We start from the raw sequence: 17117 nt of genomic DNA on the forward strand, positions 1-17117 counted from the left end.
TTTTTTTGCCAGTCCTGGGCTTGAGCTTAGGGCCTGACCACTGTCCTTGGGCTTTCTCAAGGCTAGAGCTCTACCACTTGAGACTCAGCACCATTCTGGCTTTTTTGTATGTATGTGGTACCAAGGAATCGAACCTGGGCCTTTGTGCATGCTAGGCAAGCACTCTACCACTAGGCCAAAGTCCTGCCTTCTATATTCTTTTAAAAGCAGAATGTGGAAAAGATGATAAGTGATTGCATTGGTTCGTTCATTCATTCATTTATTCATTCATCCATCCATCCATCTAGTAAACAATAACTAGCCCCTAGTTATAATGCCAGCCACTCTTAGAAGCTGGAGATGGGAATAAGAGGCAAAGTCATAGTCTTTCCTCCTGGGACTTTTGTACCATGGTGACATGTTGTTCATGGATTGAAGAGACATGTTCCTGTGTGGGTGTTGGTGGTAAGAAGAGATGCTGATTGGGAAGGGGATTCTGACAGTACATACAAGTGTGCATGGGAGGGGAGGGTATAGCAAGCATGCAGCTTGGGGTGAGCTGGCCAGAGGCAGGGAGGGACAGAGAGTCCTTGAATAACAGACAGAAGTGGACACCTGAGCAAAAGTCACACTGGAGGCTGTGGGCAGGTGCTGCCTGTGGTCTCATCTCCAGTGTGACAACAAGAGCAGCAAGCCCACAGGCATCCTGGAAACCTGCCCACAGGGGCCTGGCAGTGAATGGCTATGCTTTCTTAGGCTGCCCTATGCTGCTGAACAATCTGTGGTTGGGCTTGTGTTGCCAGTGAAGGTTTTCAGGCAGCTTCCATGTCCCCGTGGATAGATTCTAGCCTCGGGTCTGTAGAGCCTGACAGCCTCACCTAGCCAGTCACTGGCAGGGACTCAGCAGACTTGTTGCTCTGCTCTTTGGTTGGTGACCTTATTTATTTATTTTGTGTGTCAGTACTAGGAATTAAATTCGGGGCCCAGTGCCATCCTTTAGCTTTTTCACTCTATGCTAGCACTCTACCACTTGAGCCACAGCTCCACCACTTCTGTGTTTTTGTTTGTTTGTTTTGGGTGGATAATTGGAAATAAGAGACTCTTGGATTGCTAGCTTCACACCATTTTCCTCAGTCCTCAGCCTCCTGAGTAGTTTGGATTACAAGTATAAGCCACTGGCCCCCGGAATCCTTGGAAGCTTCTTGACTTCTCTGGGCTCCTCTGCAGCATGAAGTCATTAAATGATCTCTGTTTCCTTGTGGCCCCAACATTTAGGCTGGGGTGTGGGAGGGAAGCAAATGAGTGAGGGGGTGCTGAGGAGAGCAGAGGAGGACATGTTCTGTCAGCTGAGTGCGGAGAATTTGGAAGGGGGATTGACCTTCAGCTGGAAGGCCTGGTGGCTAGTGCTGCATCTCAGAAAAGAATAAATTTACTAGGGAGTTGAGATGAGGATCATGGTTTGAAAGCCAGCTGGAACAGGAAAGTCTGTGAGACTCTCATCTCCAATTACCTTCTTTAAAAAAAAAACAAAAACAGAAAACAGAAAGTGGGGCTGTGGCTTAAGTGGTAAAGTTCTAGCTTTGAGCAAAAAAGCCCTGAGCAAGCCCTGAGTTCAAGCCCCAGGATGGGCATACACACACACATAAACCAGCATAGCCCCTCTTCTCTACCATCCATCTGAATGCTGTTATCTCCTTATACCAACCATCTTAGAATCCTCAGAGCACTGCTGTTTCTTGTTAGGTGCCATCCCACAGAAACTAAGGTTCCAAGAGACACAGTGACTCTACATACACATATTTCATGTTGTTTGTGACAGAGCTGACATTTGAATACAGGCCTGCTTGGTTGATTCCACAGCCCTATAATTGTGTGTGTGTGTGTGTGTGTGTGTGTGTGTGTGTGTGTGTGTGTGTGTCGGTCATGGGGCTTGAACTCTGGGCCTGGGCACTGTCCCTGAGCTCTTCAACTCAAGGCTTCCACCCTATCCTGAGCCACAGCACCATTTCCAGTTTTCTGGTGGTTCACTGGAGATAAGAGTCTCACATACCCGGGCTGGCTTTGACCCAAGATCCTTAGATCTCAGTCTCCTGAATAGCTGGGATTATAGGCGTGAGCCACCTCACTTGACTTCCTATAATTTTTGTACTTTATTGCCTAGCCTCTTAAGGATGCCCTCATCCTGTTCAGACTCCTGAGCATGCCATGCTGGACCCATATGGGTCCAGTTTCTAGTTAGCCCCGTAGCAGATCACCTCTGCTAGATCCACCAGGACATGAAGGGGCATGTTGGTTTCCCTCAGGGTGCCTGCTGGGTGGGCTGAGCTGGCTGAGTTTGTTTTGACAGGTGAGAGCAGTTCCACCTCTTGGTGGCAGCATGGCAAGTCCTGAGCCAAGCGTGGCAGCACCTAAGGGAATGTGATCACTTCCCCCAGACGTGCTTTGGAGATGATATCAGGTGTGTGGGTGAAGTATCCCATTGAAGTAAATAAGGCTGAGGGAGAATGGCAGGAGCCAGGAAGCATGGATATCCCAGACGGCAGTCTGGCTTAGGCCCAGTAGCCCTGACCGCAGCAGCCTGTCCTTCCTTTCTGACCTTGGGCCAGAAGACATTAGCTTTTTCACATCCTGTTCAAACCAGGAGTTTGTACACCTTGAAATTGCTGAGCTTTGAGCTTAAAGGGGCTTTGGATGCTATCCAGAATCTAGTTTAGATCAAGGTGAGGCTCAGGGAAAGGAAATGGCTTGCATAAGAGCACATAGCCTTGGATAGTACTATCCAGTCACAACCACGGGCTCTTTTGAGGGGTTAGGAAGCAGAGACAGAGCCTAGGGTCACTGCTGCTTTGCTGACCCTCAAGCCACCTTTCAGACCTTGCCTATGCCCAATTCCTTGCTGACCAATGGGGGGGGGGGGGTGCCCTTTGGCGCCCCTAGTGGTGATGGTAAAAAGTCTATAGGATGGGAAAGCAGCTGTAGGCTAAAATTCTTTTAATACATTTCCAAAAATATTAATAGAACAGGAGGCACAAAAGCAGCACAAGTGATGCCAGGAACTTAAAAAAAAGTGAATTTCCCTATGGTAAAGGCTGCCACATCCTAAGTCTACAGCTTAGGACTGCCAGCAAGTTTTGTTGATGCTGGGCTGGTTATAACACATGGTGGGTGAAGTATTGTTGAAAAATAAAGCTGTAGCCAAGGGCTGGTGGCTCACACCTGTAATCCTAGCTGCTCAGGAGACTGAGATCTTCAGGTGATAAAACACAGTTTTGCTCCAGAGAGCAAGATATGGGGATTGAACTCTGGGCCTCATAATCATGTGGCATGCTTTCTCCGCTGGCTTTCTTCCACTTGAGATACTCCTCCAGTTCAGCTTTTTTTTTTTTTTTTGCTGTGTATTTGGAGATCCAGTCTCACAGCCTTTTCTGTCTTCACTAGCCTTGAATTGCAAACTTCAGGATCTCAGCCTCCTGAGAAGCTAGGATTACAAGAGTGAGCTACTAGCTCTCTAGCGTTCTTAAAAGCAAGTAGAGAGGTATTTCTCAGCCTGCATTGTTGTCTACTGAAGTGAGAGAGCATAAGGCAGGGAGCCATCTCTCCTTTCAGGGTGGCACTACTAGCGATATTTCAGACTCAGTTCTGCTTCCCTTCCTGCTTTCCTGTAGACCCAGAGATCATGAGATTCTGTGGTACCCACTCCCATTCCATTCAGTTTGCACTGTGGCCTAGATCCTGAGCTGTGGTGGTCAGGAGAGACATTACAGGGCCTCTTTCCTAGAGAAGTTCCTAAAGAAGTAGCCAAAGGATGTGGATGGAAGAGATGAGAAGCTGCCTGCCCAGGAAAGGATGGGCAGAAGAGATGGAGAGGCTCTTTTCAGGGGGTCACAGGGTACTTGGAACACTAGCAACTATGGATAGGTTAGGCCTGGAGCACTGGAATTGGGCCCCAGGTATTGGAGTTGGGCCGCTTGCCTGGATCCTGTGCCCTGACCTCCCCTGCCTTTGCTCTCCTTTCTAAGGAGACTTTCTGCTTTTGACGCAGAATGAGAATAATCCCTAGAGTGGAAGAAGAATAAACAAGCTTTAAAAATGCAAAAGGAAATGTGTCCTTTAAAAAAAAAGTGGAAAAAAATGCAGGGGAGGGCCTCAGCCAACTCCCTTGAGTGAAAGTTTCCAGCTGCTGTGACAGAAGGTCACAGAGTCCTCCGGGAGTTCAGGGGAACCTAAGGGTGAGAGGTTGCAGTCAGATTCAGTATGGGTTCAACAAAGAGTTAGGGCTCAGTGGCCACCATGAGGGTCCAAGACTTCAGTTTTATCCATACTGAGGACAGATGGGCTAGCAAAACCAGGCAGAGGCAACAGAGGACTGCTGGACCAGGAAGAATGGGGCTAAGAAAAAGATCTCAACAGGCATGAGGTACATATTGGCCTGGGACTGAGAAGAAGGTCTTCAAGGGGTGGCTAAGGTAGATGCGGAGGCCCAACCAGGATTTCCTGGACTCGGGGGCCTCCAGGTAGAAAAAAACAGGGTAAGTACAGGTCAAGGCAGGAAATCCCTCAATGGCTTTAAGTTCAAAGATGTCCAATCTTCTTAAACATGCATATATTTACTAGGCAGTTTTTCTTTATGTTGTTACTGGAGCTTAAACCCAAGGGCCTGGCTCCTGTTCCTTTTGTGCTCTTGTGCTCAAGGCCAGTGCTCTACCATGTGAACCACAGTTCAATTTCCAATGCTTTGGGGGTTCCTGGAGATAAGAGTCTCACAGACTTTCTTGCCTGGGGTCACTTTGAACCATAATCCCCAGGTCTTAGCGTCCTCAGTACTCAGACTACCAGCACTTGGCTTACTTTCCAGTTTTATTGTGATGTACCTCACATACATATTATAGGCCCCACCTATTGACTATGCATAATTTACCAGTGTTATTCACCATGGTTATTCATAGTATAATTTTAGAATTAACTTTAGAATGTCTTTATCAATCCCCAAAGAAACCATGGATCCGTTAGCAGTGATCTCCATTCCCCAAGCCCTGTTCTGTAACTGTTCTACTTCTGTCTAGACTGAATTGTTCCATTTCCTATAAATGGAAACATACATAGCCTGTGAATCTGGCTTCTTTCATTTAATGTAACCATTTCAAGGCTTTTTCCTTTTGGTCTTATTCTTTGATTTCATGTTTCTTTTTATTTGTCTGGTTGAATAGCATTCCTAGATTAATACTGTTTGTGGAATGGGCATATCACATCCTTGTCTGCCCATTCATCAGTTGATGGACGTTGTCTGCTTTGTTCTGATCTCACTCAGAGGCAGAGATGTGTGAGGATCCATTGTAGGATTATCCCTGCCCCTCTCTGCTGTTCCCCAACATCACTGTGTCATGCCTGGCAGCTCTTTACAAGGAAGGAAAGAGTTAGACTAGCTGATCTTTTCCCTGCAAATCAGGTATCTCATTTTCCTGTGGCCTGCTGAAGGCCAAACTTAGTTAAACACATAGAGAAGTGTAGGCTATATAGTTAGGTTAGAGGAGGGAATGTCCACAACAGGAAGTTGTTGGTCATGACAGTCAAGGGTAAACCAAAGGTAATCTATGGTGCCTGCCCCTTCCATACACACAGTGGTGATACTTCGTTTATACGCAATGCTGCCAGTGTCTCTCTGCTCCCACTTGACAGATGAGGACATCAAGGTCCTACATTAAAGATATCTGCCATTCAGGTACGGAAAGGAAACTAAGGCTAAATTCTCCAAGTCTGCTCCAACATCAGCCAAACCCTGGTCTTTGTGTTCTGTCTGGTTTGGAGTTCACAGGAGAAGACACAAAAACAAGGGAGTTAATGCTATTTCGGTCTCCTAAAAATAGAACACCAAATTTCACCCCAACCCAGAGCGAAAACACAAGCCAGGGCTTTAATTACCACCTTTTCTTTTCTTCCTTCCTGTTTTATTTGTGTGTGTGTGTGTGTGTGTGTGTGTGTGTGTGTGTGTGTGTGTGTGTTGTTTTGTTTTCATTTTTTATTGGTTTTCTTCTCTAGCCAGAAAATATCATGTTGTTAGACAAGAATATTCCCATTCCACACATCAAGCTGATTGACTTTGGCCTGGCTCACGAAATAGAAGATGGAGTTGAATTTAAGAACATTTTTGGGACGCCAGAATTTGTCGGTGAGTTTTCAGGCTTGCTACTCTTCTCAGATGACATTTAAAGAGTTGAGAACATGGAGCTGGGAGTTTGGCCTAGTGGTAGAGTGCTTGCCTAGCATGCACGAAGACCCGGGTTCGATTCCTCGGTACCACATACATAGAAAAAAGCCAGAAGTGGTGCTGAGGCTCAAGAAAGGGGGGAAAACCAAAAGGGGGGATGGGAGAGGGTAATGGGGACCAAGACATGTGGAAGGGTATCAATGTATATGAATTAATGCACCTTCTATCTTGCAAATATCATGTAACCCTTTTATTAAATACAATAAAAAATATTAAAAAAAAGAAGGAAGGAAAGAAAAAAGAGAGAGAGGGAGAAAGGGGGAGAGGGAGGGAGGAAGGGAAGGAGGGAGGGAAAAAAGAAAGCAGGCAAGCATAAAGGCTTAAAGATATTGTTCAAATGGCAAAGTGCCTGTCTAACAAGCATAAGGCCCTGAGTTCAAGCTCCAGAACCACAGACACATAAATAGATAGAAAATAAAATTTCAAATTCATGGGTTTTTATTTTTTGAAAATTAGCTATGGTAATTTGCTTTGCACCTTGAACAAATTTGTTCTATATATGCCAAAGAAATGCTATTTGTCTGCTTAAATATATTTTCATTTGAAATTGTACATCTTATTAAAATAAAATTATGCTTTTTCATTAAAAAAAAAAGAGTTGAGAACATCCAGGGGCTGGTGGCTCACATCTATAATCCTAGCTACTCAGGAGGCTGAGATCTGAAGATTGTGGTTCAAAGCCAGCCCAGGCAGGAAAGTTTAATCATCAAAATAAATCATCAACGAATGAATAAATGAATTAAAAAAAAAAAACAACAGCCTCTTAGGGTTGTGGTCTCAGGGCTCATGATAAGAGATAGGTGGGAAGGAAAAAAATGTCTGCTCATCAAATATCCAGGCATGATTGGTTCTGAGTACCCAGCAGGACAGGGCAGGGCTGGAAAACTTTGCAGAGTTCAGACTTCTTAGAACCGGCCTTACCCACTTCTTGCTATTTAGATGAGTTTATTATGTGGATTTAAAAAAATCTCAGCCTCCCACAGATTCAGTCTTCTTTGAAGCAGCTTTTGGTTTCTTGCAAAGGAAAAAAGACAATAATTAATCAGATGCCAGATCTCCCCTGGGTGCCCAGCCTATATTCATTCCTGGAAATGTCCAGCTCTAGAATGCCCTGGCCACTCTCTTCCTTCTGTGTCTCTCCCCCTTTGTCCAGGTCCCACTGATCCTGCACCCTCGATGCCCTTTTCTAAGGCTTGGACCAGTAGTTGAGGAACACAAAGAAATATCCCTAAGGGAGAAAAGGAATGAGTGCTTCGTTTTGTTTTGTTTTTCAGTACAATCTTGCAAACTTTTCTCCTTGGGCTTGCTTTGAACCAAATTTCCTCCTAATCTCAGTCTCCCAGGTAACTCAGAACTCCCTGTATAGTAGCCTCAAAACTCATGATCCTCCTGGTATTCCTCCCTCCCAAATGGTGGGATTACAATTAGGTGCCATTATGCATAGCCTGTTCTTCAATCCTTCTGTGAACAATTAAACAGGTCTGAGTTCTTCTTCCTCTTAGAGCTCTCCTTTCTGTTGCACTCATTACCCTGCCAACCTTTTAAAAAGTCATGGACAATTCCATTCCTGTTTTCCTCCTCTAGACATGCTCTCGCTCCCCTCTCCTCTCCTCTCCTCTCCTCTCCTCTCCTCTCCTCTCCTCTCCTCTCCTCTCCTCTCCTCTCCTCTCCTCTCCTCTCCTCTCTCCTCTCCTCTCCCCTCTCTCTCTCCCTCTCTCTCTCTCTCTCTCTCTCTCTCTCTCTCTCTCTCTCTCTCTCTCTCTCTCTCTCTCTCTTTCTCTCTCTCCTCCCCCTCCGCCCCACGTCGGTCCTAGGGCTTTACCTTTGGTCCTAGGCGCTATTCTTGAGCTCTTCAGCTCAAGGCTATTGCCCTATCCCTTGGGTCACAGTGCCACTTCTGGTGGTTAATTGGAGATAAGAGTCTCACAGATAAGAGTCTCATAGGCTGGCTTTCAACCTTCATCCTCAGATCTCAGCCTCCTGAGATTATATAGCTAGGATTATAGGCGTGAGCCACTGGCACCCAGCCCTCTAGACTCTCTTCACGCTCACCACACCTCACTCTCTGGTGCTGTGTGCTTCATGTGCTCCTCTTCTCTCTTTGGCAGAGCACTCTCCTGGTCACCACATGATTGGCTCAACTCTTATTTCTACCTGGGCCTGGGTGTCTCCCAAACTGATGGTTCTGATCTACTCTCCTGTTACCAACTGTTCCTCTGTCTGCCTCTCAAGGTCATCATCTCATTTCAGCCACCCCAAGGAGGTCATCTGCTCCTCAGGAGGGAAGTCCTTCATTCAGACCAAACTCAGAGGAAGATGCAGTTACTTTGCCTCTCCATCACCCTCTAGCACTGACCTGCTGGTATACAGGGGACATTTCCAAAACAGGTCTTGCCAAGTGAGGTGTTGGAGGCCTCACTCCTATAATCCTAGCAACTTGGCAGGCTGAGATCTGAGGATCATGGTTCAAGGCAAACCCAGGCAGGAAAGTCTGTAAGACCCTTAATCCCAAGTATAGTACCTGCTGCTTACATGGTAGAGAGTTTATAGACTTGAGAAAAGAAAGCTTAGGGATAATGCCTAGGCCCTGAGTTCAAGCCTCAGGGTGACTTCCATTTTTCCTTCTTATCCTTTATTTCTTTCTTATTCTTCTTAGCACCTTTCTCTTTCAGTTCAGGTGATCCCATATATTACACATCCCCTCATCCTTTCTATTATGTCCTGTTTGTCACAGGCTCCAACCAAGTTGGAGGTAGCTCATGCCTGAGTCTGTGTGGGTTGCCATAACAAAATGCCTTAGACAGGGTAGTTTATAAACAACGGACTGTGTTACTCACAGTTCTAGGGGCGAGGCAGCCCAAGGCAAGGGCAGTCCCAGTGTCTCACCTTTCTATCGCTTCACCCGGCACAAGGAATAACAAAGCTCCCTCAGGTCTTCTGCAGTAGCACTGGTCTCAGTCCTGTAGGTTCAAGTCTCCTGCCCTATTCACCTCCTGAAAACTTTACTTTGGATTAAGGTTCAACATGCGAAACACTTGCAGAAATAAAACATTTTGGCCATAGCACTTCTCTTTCCTCCCCTCCCCTGCCTTCCTCTTCCCCCTTTTCTCCCTTCCCTAACAGGGTCTTGCTAAGTAGCTCAGGCTAGCCTCAAGCTGGCAGTCCTTTCACCAATACATGATCCCAAGTGCTGGGGTTACCGGTGTACACTACCCCACTGAGCTTGGCCTATAGCAATGTCTTTCCTTAAAAATTCCCAGATTGTGGCTAGGAGTTTGGCCTAGTGGTGGAATGCTTGCCTAGCATGCAGGAAGACCTGGGTTCAATTTCCCAGTACCGCATACATAGAAAAAGCCAGAAGTGGTGCTGTGGCTCAGGTAGTAGAGCTCTAGCCTTGAGAAAGTCCAAGAACAGTGCTCAGGTCTTGAGTTCAAGCCCCAGGACTGGCAATAAATAAATAAATAAAACCCCAGATCTAAGTTATCTCCATTTGCTGCATGTGTTCCCTTACTGGAGATTTGGTGCCATATTCTCTAGAGTTCAATTGGAAACATCTCCCATTTCTACCTCTTTCTTAACTCCTGAACATAATTTCTTTCAGCTCCAGAAATTGTGAACTACGAGCCATTGGGACTGGAGGCAGATATGTGGTAAGGGATCCTTTCATGGGTGGAAGCCCTTAGACCCTGCTCCAGGTGTGACATCCTCTTGATTGTGAGATTCCCTTTCTCCACCATTCACGTTTCAGAGCCTCTGCTGCTCAAGGCCTGTGGGACCTGTGGCCAGAACAGTTGGAGGCCGCAGGGGGTCTGGAGTGAAGATCCTCAGAGCATTTGTCAGCCTGGGAGGAGCCAGGGATGATAGGGCCGGGATTCAGACTCATTCTGTGTCTGTCCCAGCTGCAGTCAGCTATCAGGAACAGTGACTCTTTCAGGGAGTCCAGCCATGTGTTCCAGAGCAGCCTCGGAGGTTGTGGATACTGCGTCAGCCTGGGAACACGGCAGAAGATCAATTCTGTGCACAGAAATGGCATGGCTGCTTTATAGTTGGCTGAGTGCCAGGTTTTCTACAATCCTGCCAGCCATCATGTGAGATGGTTCTTGTTAGCCTCACTGATAGAGAGAAGAGGCTCAAAGCTGATAAGGAGCACCCTCAAATAGCAGAACCTACGAGTATGGGGTCCATAGACTTAGTATGTAGAGCTTGATGACACCAGATCGGTCATGCCACTTCTGAAGAGTGGGATGGAAAAGACTGTGGGCTGGGGATGGCATGGTGGGGGGGAGCTGCCTGGAGGAAGAGGAAGAGGGAGAGTTTCTTGGAGCCGGACAGTCCTGACTCAACTTTTCTTTGTTTGCAGGAGCATCGGGGTCATCACCTACATCCTGTGAGTATCCCTGGAGCTCCAATCCAGCTTAGATCAGGGTGGGCGCTTCATGACATGTGTTGAATTGCACTGCATGGTAAAGTCTGAGGGCTGGCTGCCCAGAGAGGGCAAGCTGGATTGCCAGGCATCTCCCACTCTCCCTATGCCCAGTACAGGACAGGGTTCCTGGGAGTGTATCACCCCCGAAGTCATCCAGTTTCCCACAGTCATGTGGTTATTTCTCTATTGTACTCAGCCTCAGTGGAGCCTCCCCTTTCCTGGGAGACACGAAGCAGGAAACACTGGCAAATATCACAGCAGTGAGTTACGACTTTGACGAGGAATTCTTCAGCCAGACTAGTGAGCTGGCCAAGGACTTCATTCGAAAGCTTCTGGTGAAAGAGACCCGGTAAGAGGACAGAGGAAAAAAAAATGACTAGTTTCTCAGGTACTGACATCTATGTCAGGCTGTCCTCCCTGGGCCACAGCTGACACCTGTGCCATTGAGGGCTGATACTGGACATGTGCCGTGACTGGCATTCAGCTTGTTTGCTCAAGTCTTCCTGCCTTCTGCTGAAAGAACAATATTATATGTCTGTGTGCGCATGTGCCTTACTTCTGCGCATGTGTATTTGGAAGTCAACCCGTATTTCTCAGGGCTTATGTAGTCTGACCCAAAGTCACTTGAACCTCACTCAGATAGAACCTCACTTGGTTCACATTCGACCTTCATACAGAGCAGTGAAGGGCACAGGAAGAAGGCAAGCAGGAGGAGAGAAAGCACAGGTTTAGCAATGGAGAACTGGATTTTGGGAGGTTCTGAAAGAATAGCATGTTTTAGGACATCGCCAGAGGGTTGCTGTTAGGCCCTTCAGCATTGGAACTGAAGGTGAGGGTTAAGTGGTAAGATCTCTCTGTTGAGGATCGTCCTGGCGTGTGGGAAATTCAAGCCGCTTCACAGGCCATCTTGGTTTCCCTTATCATTCTGTTTTGATGGCTTAAAGAATTTCAAGGCTGGGAGTTTGTCCTAGTGACAGAGTGCTTGCCTAACATGCATGGAGACCCAGGTTCGATTCCTCTGTACTACATAACATAGAAAAAGCTTGGAAGTGGTGCTGAGACTCAAGTGGTAGCGCTCTAGCCTTGACAAAGTCCAAGGCCAGTGCTCAGGCCCTGAGTGTAAGCCCCAGGATTGGCAAAAAAAATTCCCAAAAAACAAAGTTGAGGATTCAGATAGCTATTCTTAGTGCCTGCCCACATGGATGCTCACTAATTTCTAATATTTGTTGCAGGAAACGGCTCACCATCCAAGAGGCTCTCAGACACCCCTGGATCACGGTAAGGACACAGTGGTGATTTCTAGTGAACAGGACTGTTCTGTTAACAAGTCTGGCCATGGTAGCCAAATGTAGAGGACCAGTGGGAAGGGCTTTGCTTGACTCTTGGGCACAGAGGACAGTTAATGTGGTGCCCCCGAAACAACTGAGCTTGTTCAAGTAGGATTCTGCCACCTTAAGTTTGTATTGCATAGGTTCACCTTCTTATGAAACAACCCTCATAAATCTCAGGCTCATACCTTATAATCTTTGCTAATCAGGTAGCCAAGATATGAGGATTGTGTTTCAAAGCCAGCCTGGGCAGGAAAGTATGTGAGATATTTATTTTCGAATTAACCACCAAAGTGGAGGTGGAGCTGCGGCTGAAGTGCTAAAATGCTAGCCTTGAGCACAAATGCTCAGAAACAGCTCGTAAACCTTGAATTCAAACCTTCAGGACTGCACCCAGTCACATACAAAATCTCAGTTGAATCTTTTCCCTTTGAGACCATCTTATAAAATGTTCTTTGACCTCAGGACTTGTCACCATCATTTCTCAGAGAGGAAAGCAGGACTCATGGGTTATAGAGAGATCCGCAGTAATAAATCCTGACTTAATATCTCCAAGGCTTCTTCTTTCTGATTTTTGGCATTCAGTAGAAGATGACATTCAAATCCACCACATGGCTTCCACAGACACTCCAAGGACTGAGGAACTGGGCCCTGAAACAGAATGAGGCAATTCTGTTCCCAGTTAGGAGAATGGAGGCACCAAGGCACATCTCAGCCTCATTTCCTTTTTAATCGAGGCACCCGCTGCTGTTTTTCAGGGCAGTCTTACTGTCTGGTAGAGTGAAAATCAACTTAAAAGGCTGATACTCTGAGACCAGGTTCTGGCCCTAGTTGTGCTGGCTGACAAACTGAGCACTCCCCAGCCTTTTGATTCAGGTTGTTCAATGAGGAGACTAGTGAAGATGATCCACCTGCGGATAAAAAGAGCAGAGGCCCCACAAGTGGTGGCTCACGCCTGTAATCCTAGCTACTCAGGAAGCTGAGATCTGAGGATCAAGGTTCAAAGCCAGCCCGGGCACAAAAGGACCTGAGACTCTTATCTCCAATTAATCTCTAGAAAATGGGAAGTGGAGCTTGGCTCAAGGGTAAGGTGGTAGCATTGAGCTGAAGAGCTCAGGGACAACACTCAGGCTCACGGGTAGGGCAGTAGCCTTGAGCTGAAGAGCTCAGGGACAGCACCCAGGCCAAGTTCAAGCCCATGACCCACCAAAAAAGAGAGCAGAGGCCTATGCCTATGATGGGAAGCCTGAAGGGTTGGAATAATCTGGGATAAAGTCAAGTCTTCCTGAAAGGTGAGGAAAGGCCAAGAGTGGGGGGTGAGCCCAGATGCCAGCCCTAGGGAATCTCTTGGGCTCCTTCCTACTAAGCATGCTGAGTGTTTCCAAGGCCAAGGAAACCTGAAAGAGAGACATCCTTCAGCCTCTCTGTGCCAGCTGTGGCCTGATGTGCTTCAGCCCTTGCGTGGATGTGTGTAAAATCCTGGCTGCAGCCTGCTTGTCTGCATGAGGCCCCTTAAATCCTCTGTGTGTGAAGACTCCCTCTAATGGTCTTGGAACCCTCTGCTCTGGAGTGAGTATGCAGGCAGTGCCCTCACACTCTTGACCTCTCTGATGGCCTGTGGGGGTGCTGGGCCTTCCCTGGCTCATCTCCATTGCCTGATATATGCCCTGACTGCCAAGAGGCTATGCGCGTGCCTTCTGCCTACAGCTTGACCTGCCCTTCAGAACCTTCCCCATATTAATGTTCTGGTTCTTCTGTCTGAACACCTTGCCAGTCCAAAGGAGAGGTCAGAGCCCCTGAACAGCGGAAGACACAGCCCACCCAGCTGAAGACCAAACGCCTGAGAGAATATACCCTCAAATGCCACTCAAGCATGCCCCAGAACAACTCCTATGTCAACTTTGAGCGTTTCGCCCATGTCGTAGAGGATGTGGCTCGGGTAGATGAGGGATGTCGTGCCTTGGCAGAGGCTCATGACATTCTCCAGGATGATGTGGAGGCCCTGGTCTCCATCTACAATGAGAAGGAGGCTTGGTACCGAGAAGAGAAGGAAAGTGCCCGGCATGACCTGTCCCAGCTCAAGTATGAGTTCCGGAAGGTGGAGTCCTGGAAGAGGCTCCTTCGAGAAGACATCCAGGTCACAGGATCCAGTCTTCGAGGCGTGGCTAGGAAGTTGGACCATCTGCAGGCCCAGTTTGAGGCTCTGAGGCGGGAGGTCTCAGCAGACCTTCAATGGATACAAGAACTGGTGGGCAGCTTCCAGCTGGAGAGTGGGGACACAGATGGTCCAGGCTCCATGTTCTGTCAGGATGCCAGCGAATCCCTGTCTGAACTGCTCCACAGATCACACACCAAAGAAGTCCTGGATGGCTTGAAGCTCTGAACGCCAGGATCCAGCAGTAGTGAATTCAGGATGATATACAGAAAGCCATTTCTTCTTCCCTACCAGGGTGGGCACCCAGCTACAATTATCCTGTAGTATTGTAGCAAACCACTACCCTCTCCAGAAATTCACATTCACTGAGGTGTTAGCTCAGGTTTTTGTTGTTGTTTGTTTCATTTAAGTCCTTGTAATGGGGCTTGAACTCAGAGCCCAGACCTTCTTTTTTGACCTTTTACTCTAGCACTTGAATCATACCTCCAATTCTAGCTTCTTGCTGGTTCAGTGGAAATAAGAGTCTCACAGAATTTCAGCCTGGACTGGCTTGGAGCTGTGATCCTCAGATCTTGGCCTCCTGCGTAGTTAGGATGACAGGTGTCTAGCCACTGAACCACTGTCACCGAGCTAACTATTCATTCTATACCTTCATTACTAGTCAGGCTTCTGCAAAAAGAACTGGCACAGCATTGAGCTGCTGAAATAATTAAGAGAATAAAAGGCCCCTCCAAGGTACCCTCTTCAGGGGAAGTCTGGCTGATGCTGGGGCACTGCTTGGTAATTTATTAATGATGATACATTCGTTTATTTCTCATATCCCGCCCACCTCCCTCCCTTATGATTACAGATTGTCAGCAATAATGTAGATAACTCAGCATGATACTTTCCTCTGACAGATACAGATTGTGTGTGTGTGTGTGTGTGTGTGTGAAATCTGGACCTTGAACTCAGGGCCTGGGCACTGTTCCTGGGCTATTTTGCTCAAGGCTGGCATTTCACCATTTGAGCCACACATCCATTTCTGGTTTTTTATTTCTTTCCTTTTTTTCTGTTTTATTTATTTATTTTTTATTGTTGGTCATGGGGCTTGAACTCTGGGCCTGGGCACTGTCCCTGAGCTCTTTAGTTCAAGGCTAGTACTCTACTACTTTGAGCCACAGTGCCACTTCTGGTTTTCTGGTGGTTCAATGGAGATAAGAGTCTTACAGATTTTCATGCCCAGGCTGGCTTTGAACCATGATCCTCAGATCTTAGCATCCTGAGTGGCTAGAATTACAGGCATGAGCCACCAGGACCCAGACAGATGCAGGGATTTTTTAAAAATTGCATTTTATTGTTGGGGTATAGAGGGGTTCATCAGGTAATGGGTACATTACTTTCCAAACCTTGATTCCCCTTCTCATGTTTTTGTCCCCCTTTCCCTCTCCCCACCCCCAGATTCAGGGATTTAAAATACATATTACCTTTCATTTGAACTGACTTTTCACTTTTGCCCTTGTAACTGGGACTTCAGGTGAGTCTCAGAAATCAACTCTGCAAGATAGGAAGGTGGGTGAAGGTATTCATTTCCTTCTGACCAATGGCTCAGAAGGACAATGACTTAGAATCACTCATAGATTGTTGATAGAGATAAAATGGAAACCCAGGGTACTCAGCTCTGAGATGAGGTATAGGGGAGAAAGTAGAGAGATTAGCTGTGAATTAAGGCGAGTTCACCTTACTAATAAAGTTTAGATCCCAGAAGTTAGAGAATTAATACCATGTATTTTGCCAGGTGATTGTCCCAAAACCTGTGCCTTAGAAGGTGTCATTTATTTCTTCTCAGGCCTATGCTTGTCTGAAGCCCAATCTGCAAATTAACAGGGAAGGGGAAGCTTCTCCCCCTTCTCCACTATGTCTCCCCAACTTTTAGCTCAGAGCCCCAATGTTGTGTTCAGTGTAAACACCAAAATGTTCCCAACAAGGAGATTCCTTTCTTGTGTACCAGGCCATTGAATCCTGAAGTTCTGAGAAATTCCATGAGTCTTAGGATGAACACAAAGATTGGGAAGTCCAGGGCCCAGAGGTCCCTGCAGGACACAAAGCTTGAGCATCCTTTGCTACAGATGGCATGATTCCACTTCCCTTCCCCAGAGGACAAGGTCATGATGGCCTCACAAAACAGCCCTCTGCCAGATACTTGCCATAGATATAATGCGCAGTTTAGAGATGAGAAAACAGAGGGGAAATGTGATTTATTTTTCCTCTCCAGATCCTATCATTGGGATTATAGTAGAGCTCTTCTGTCCTGTGAAGTGAGGGACTCCAGCATTAAACAAGAGTCACGCACAAAAAGCAGGACACCAGTGGCTCACATCTATAATCCTAGCTACTCAGGAAGCTGAGACCTGAGGATCACAGTTCATAGCCAGCTTTAGCAGGAAAGTCCATGAGACTCTCTAATCTCTAGTTAATCACCAAAAAGCCAGGAGTGGAGGCTGTTGCTGAAGTGGTACAATGCTAGCTTTGAGCAAGAAAGGCTCAGAGAAAGTTCTGGGGACCTGAGTTTAAACCCCAGGACCAGCAAAATTAATTAAATAAATAATAATAAATAAACAAGAGTCACAGGTAGGCAGAACCCTCAGGTAGACCACATGCTAAAAGAAGCAGACAGAAGCAGAAGAAAGGGAGGGCCAAGAAACTTGTCCTTGTGTAACTTTGCTCTTTGGGTTTGCACAATCAGTGTGCCCCTGAGAAACATGAAGAAGGGATTGCCATGCATCGCAGTTGGGGGCTGGTGGCCCTATATGCCTGGCAGAAGCTGGGAAATCCTCTCTCAGGACCTGTCTTCACTCAACACTATAGCAATGATATGACACCATTGGTCTGCCATACCTCCTGACTTCTGAGATCTGAAAATGTGAAAGATGACAAAGTCCTTTCCTGGGCCCCACCTGAGGGAATAGCTACAGATGACCCTGA

The 17117-nt window shown here is 46.9% G+C and overlaps 1 protein-coding gene across 3 annotated transcripts in view; it reads left to right on the forward strand.

Moving 5' to 3' along the window:
• The window catches only part of Dapk2 (death associated protein kinase 2), an 89242-nt gene that overhangs the window by 61714 nt on the left and 10411 nt on the right, over positions 1-17117 (forward strand). For 2 of the 3 annotated variants that reach the window (XM_090358213.1, XM_090358212.1), the window contains exons 5-10: positions 6016-6145; positions 9846-9894; positions 10605-10631; positions 10867-11019; positions 11903-11948; positions 13773-14976. In XM_090358213.1, the coding sequence (XP_090214339.1) occupies positions 6016-6145; positions 9846-9894; positions 10605-10631; positions 10867-11019; positions 11903-11948; positions 13773-14381 (1014 nt within the window). In that variant the 3' untranslated portion in view covers positions 14382-14976. Of the gene's footprint in view, positions 1-6015; positions 6146-9845; positions 9895-10604; positions 10632-10866; positions 11020-11902; positions 11949-13772; positions 14977-17117 lie in introns of those variants that run through there. The other variant, XM_090358214.1, reaches the window with a different exon arrangement.

Source organism: Megascapheus bottae, chromosome 25, assembly GCF_031878675.1.
Source record: "Megascapheus bottae isolate mThoBot1 chromosome 25, mThoBot2.hap1, whole genome shotgun sequence".
Classification (NCBI taxonomy): domain Eukaryota; kingdom Metazoa; phylum Chordata; class Mammalia; order Rodentia; family Geomyidae; genus Megascapheus; species Megascapheus bottae.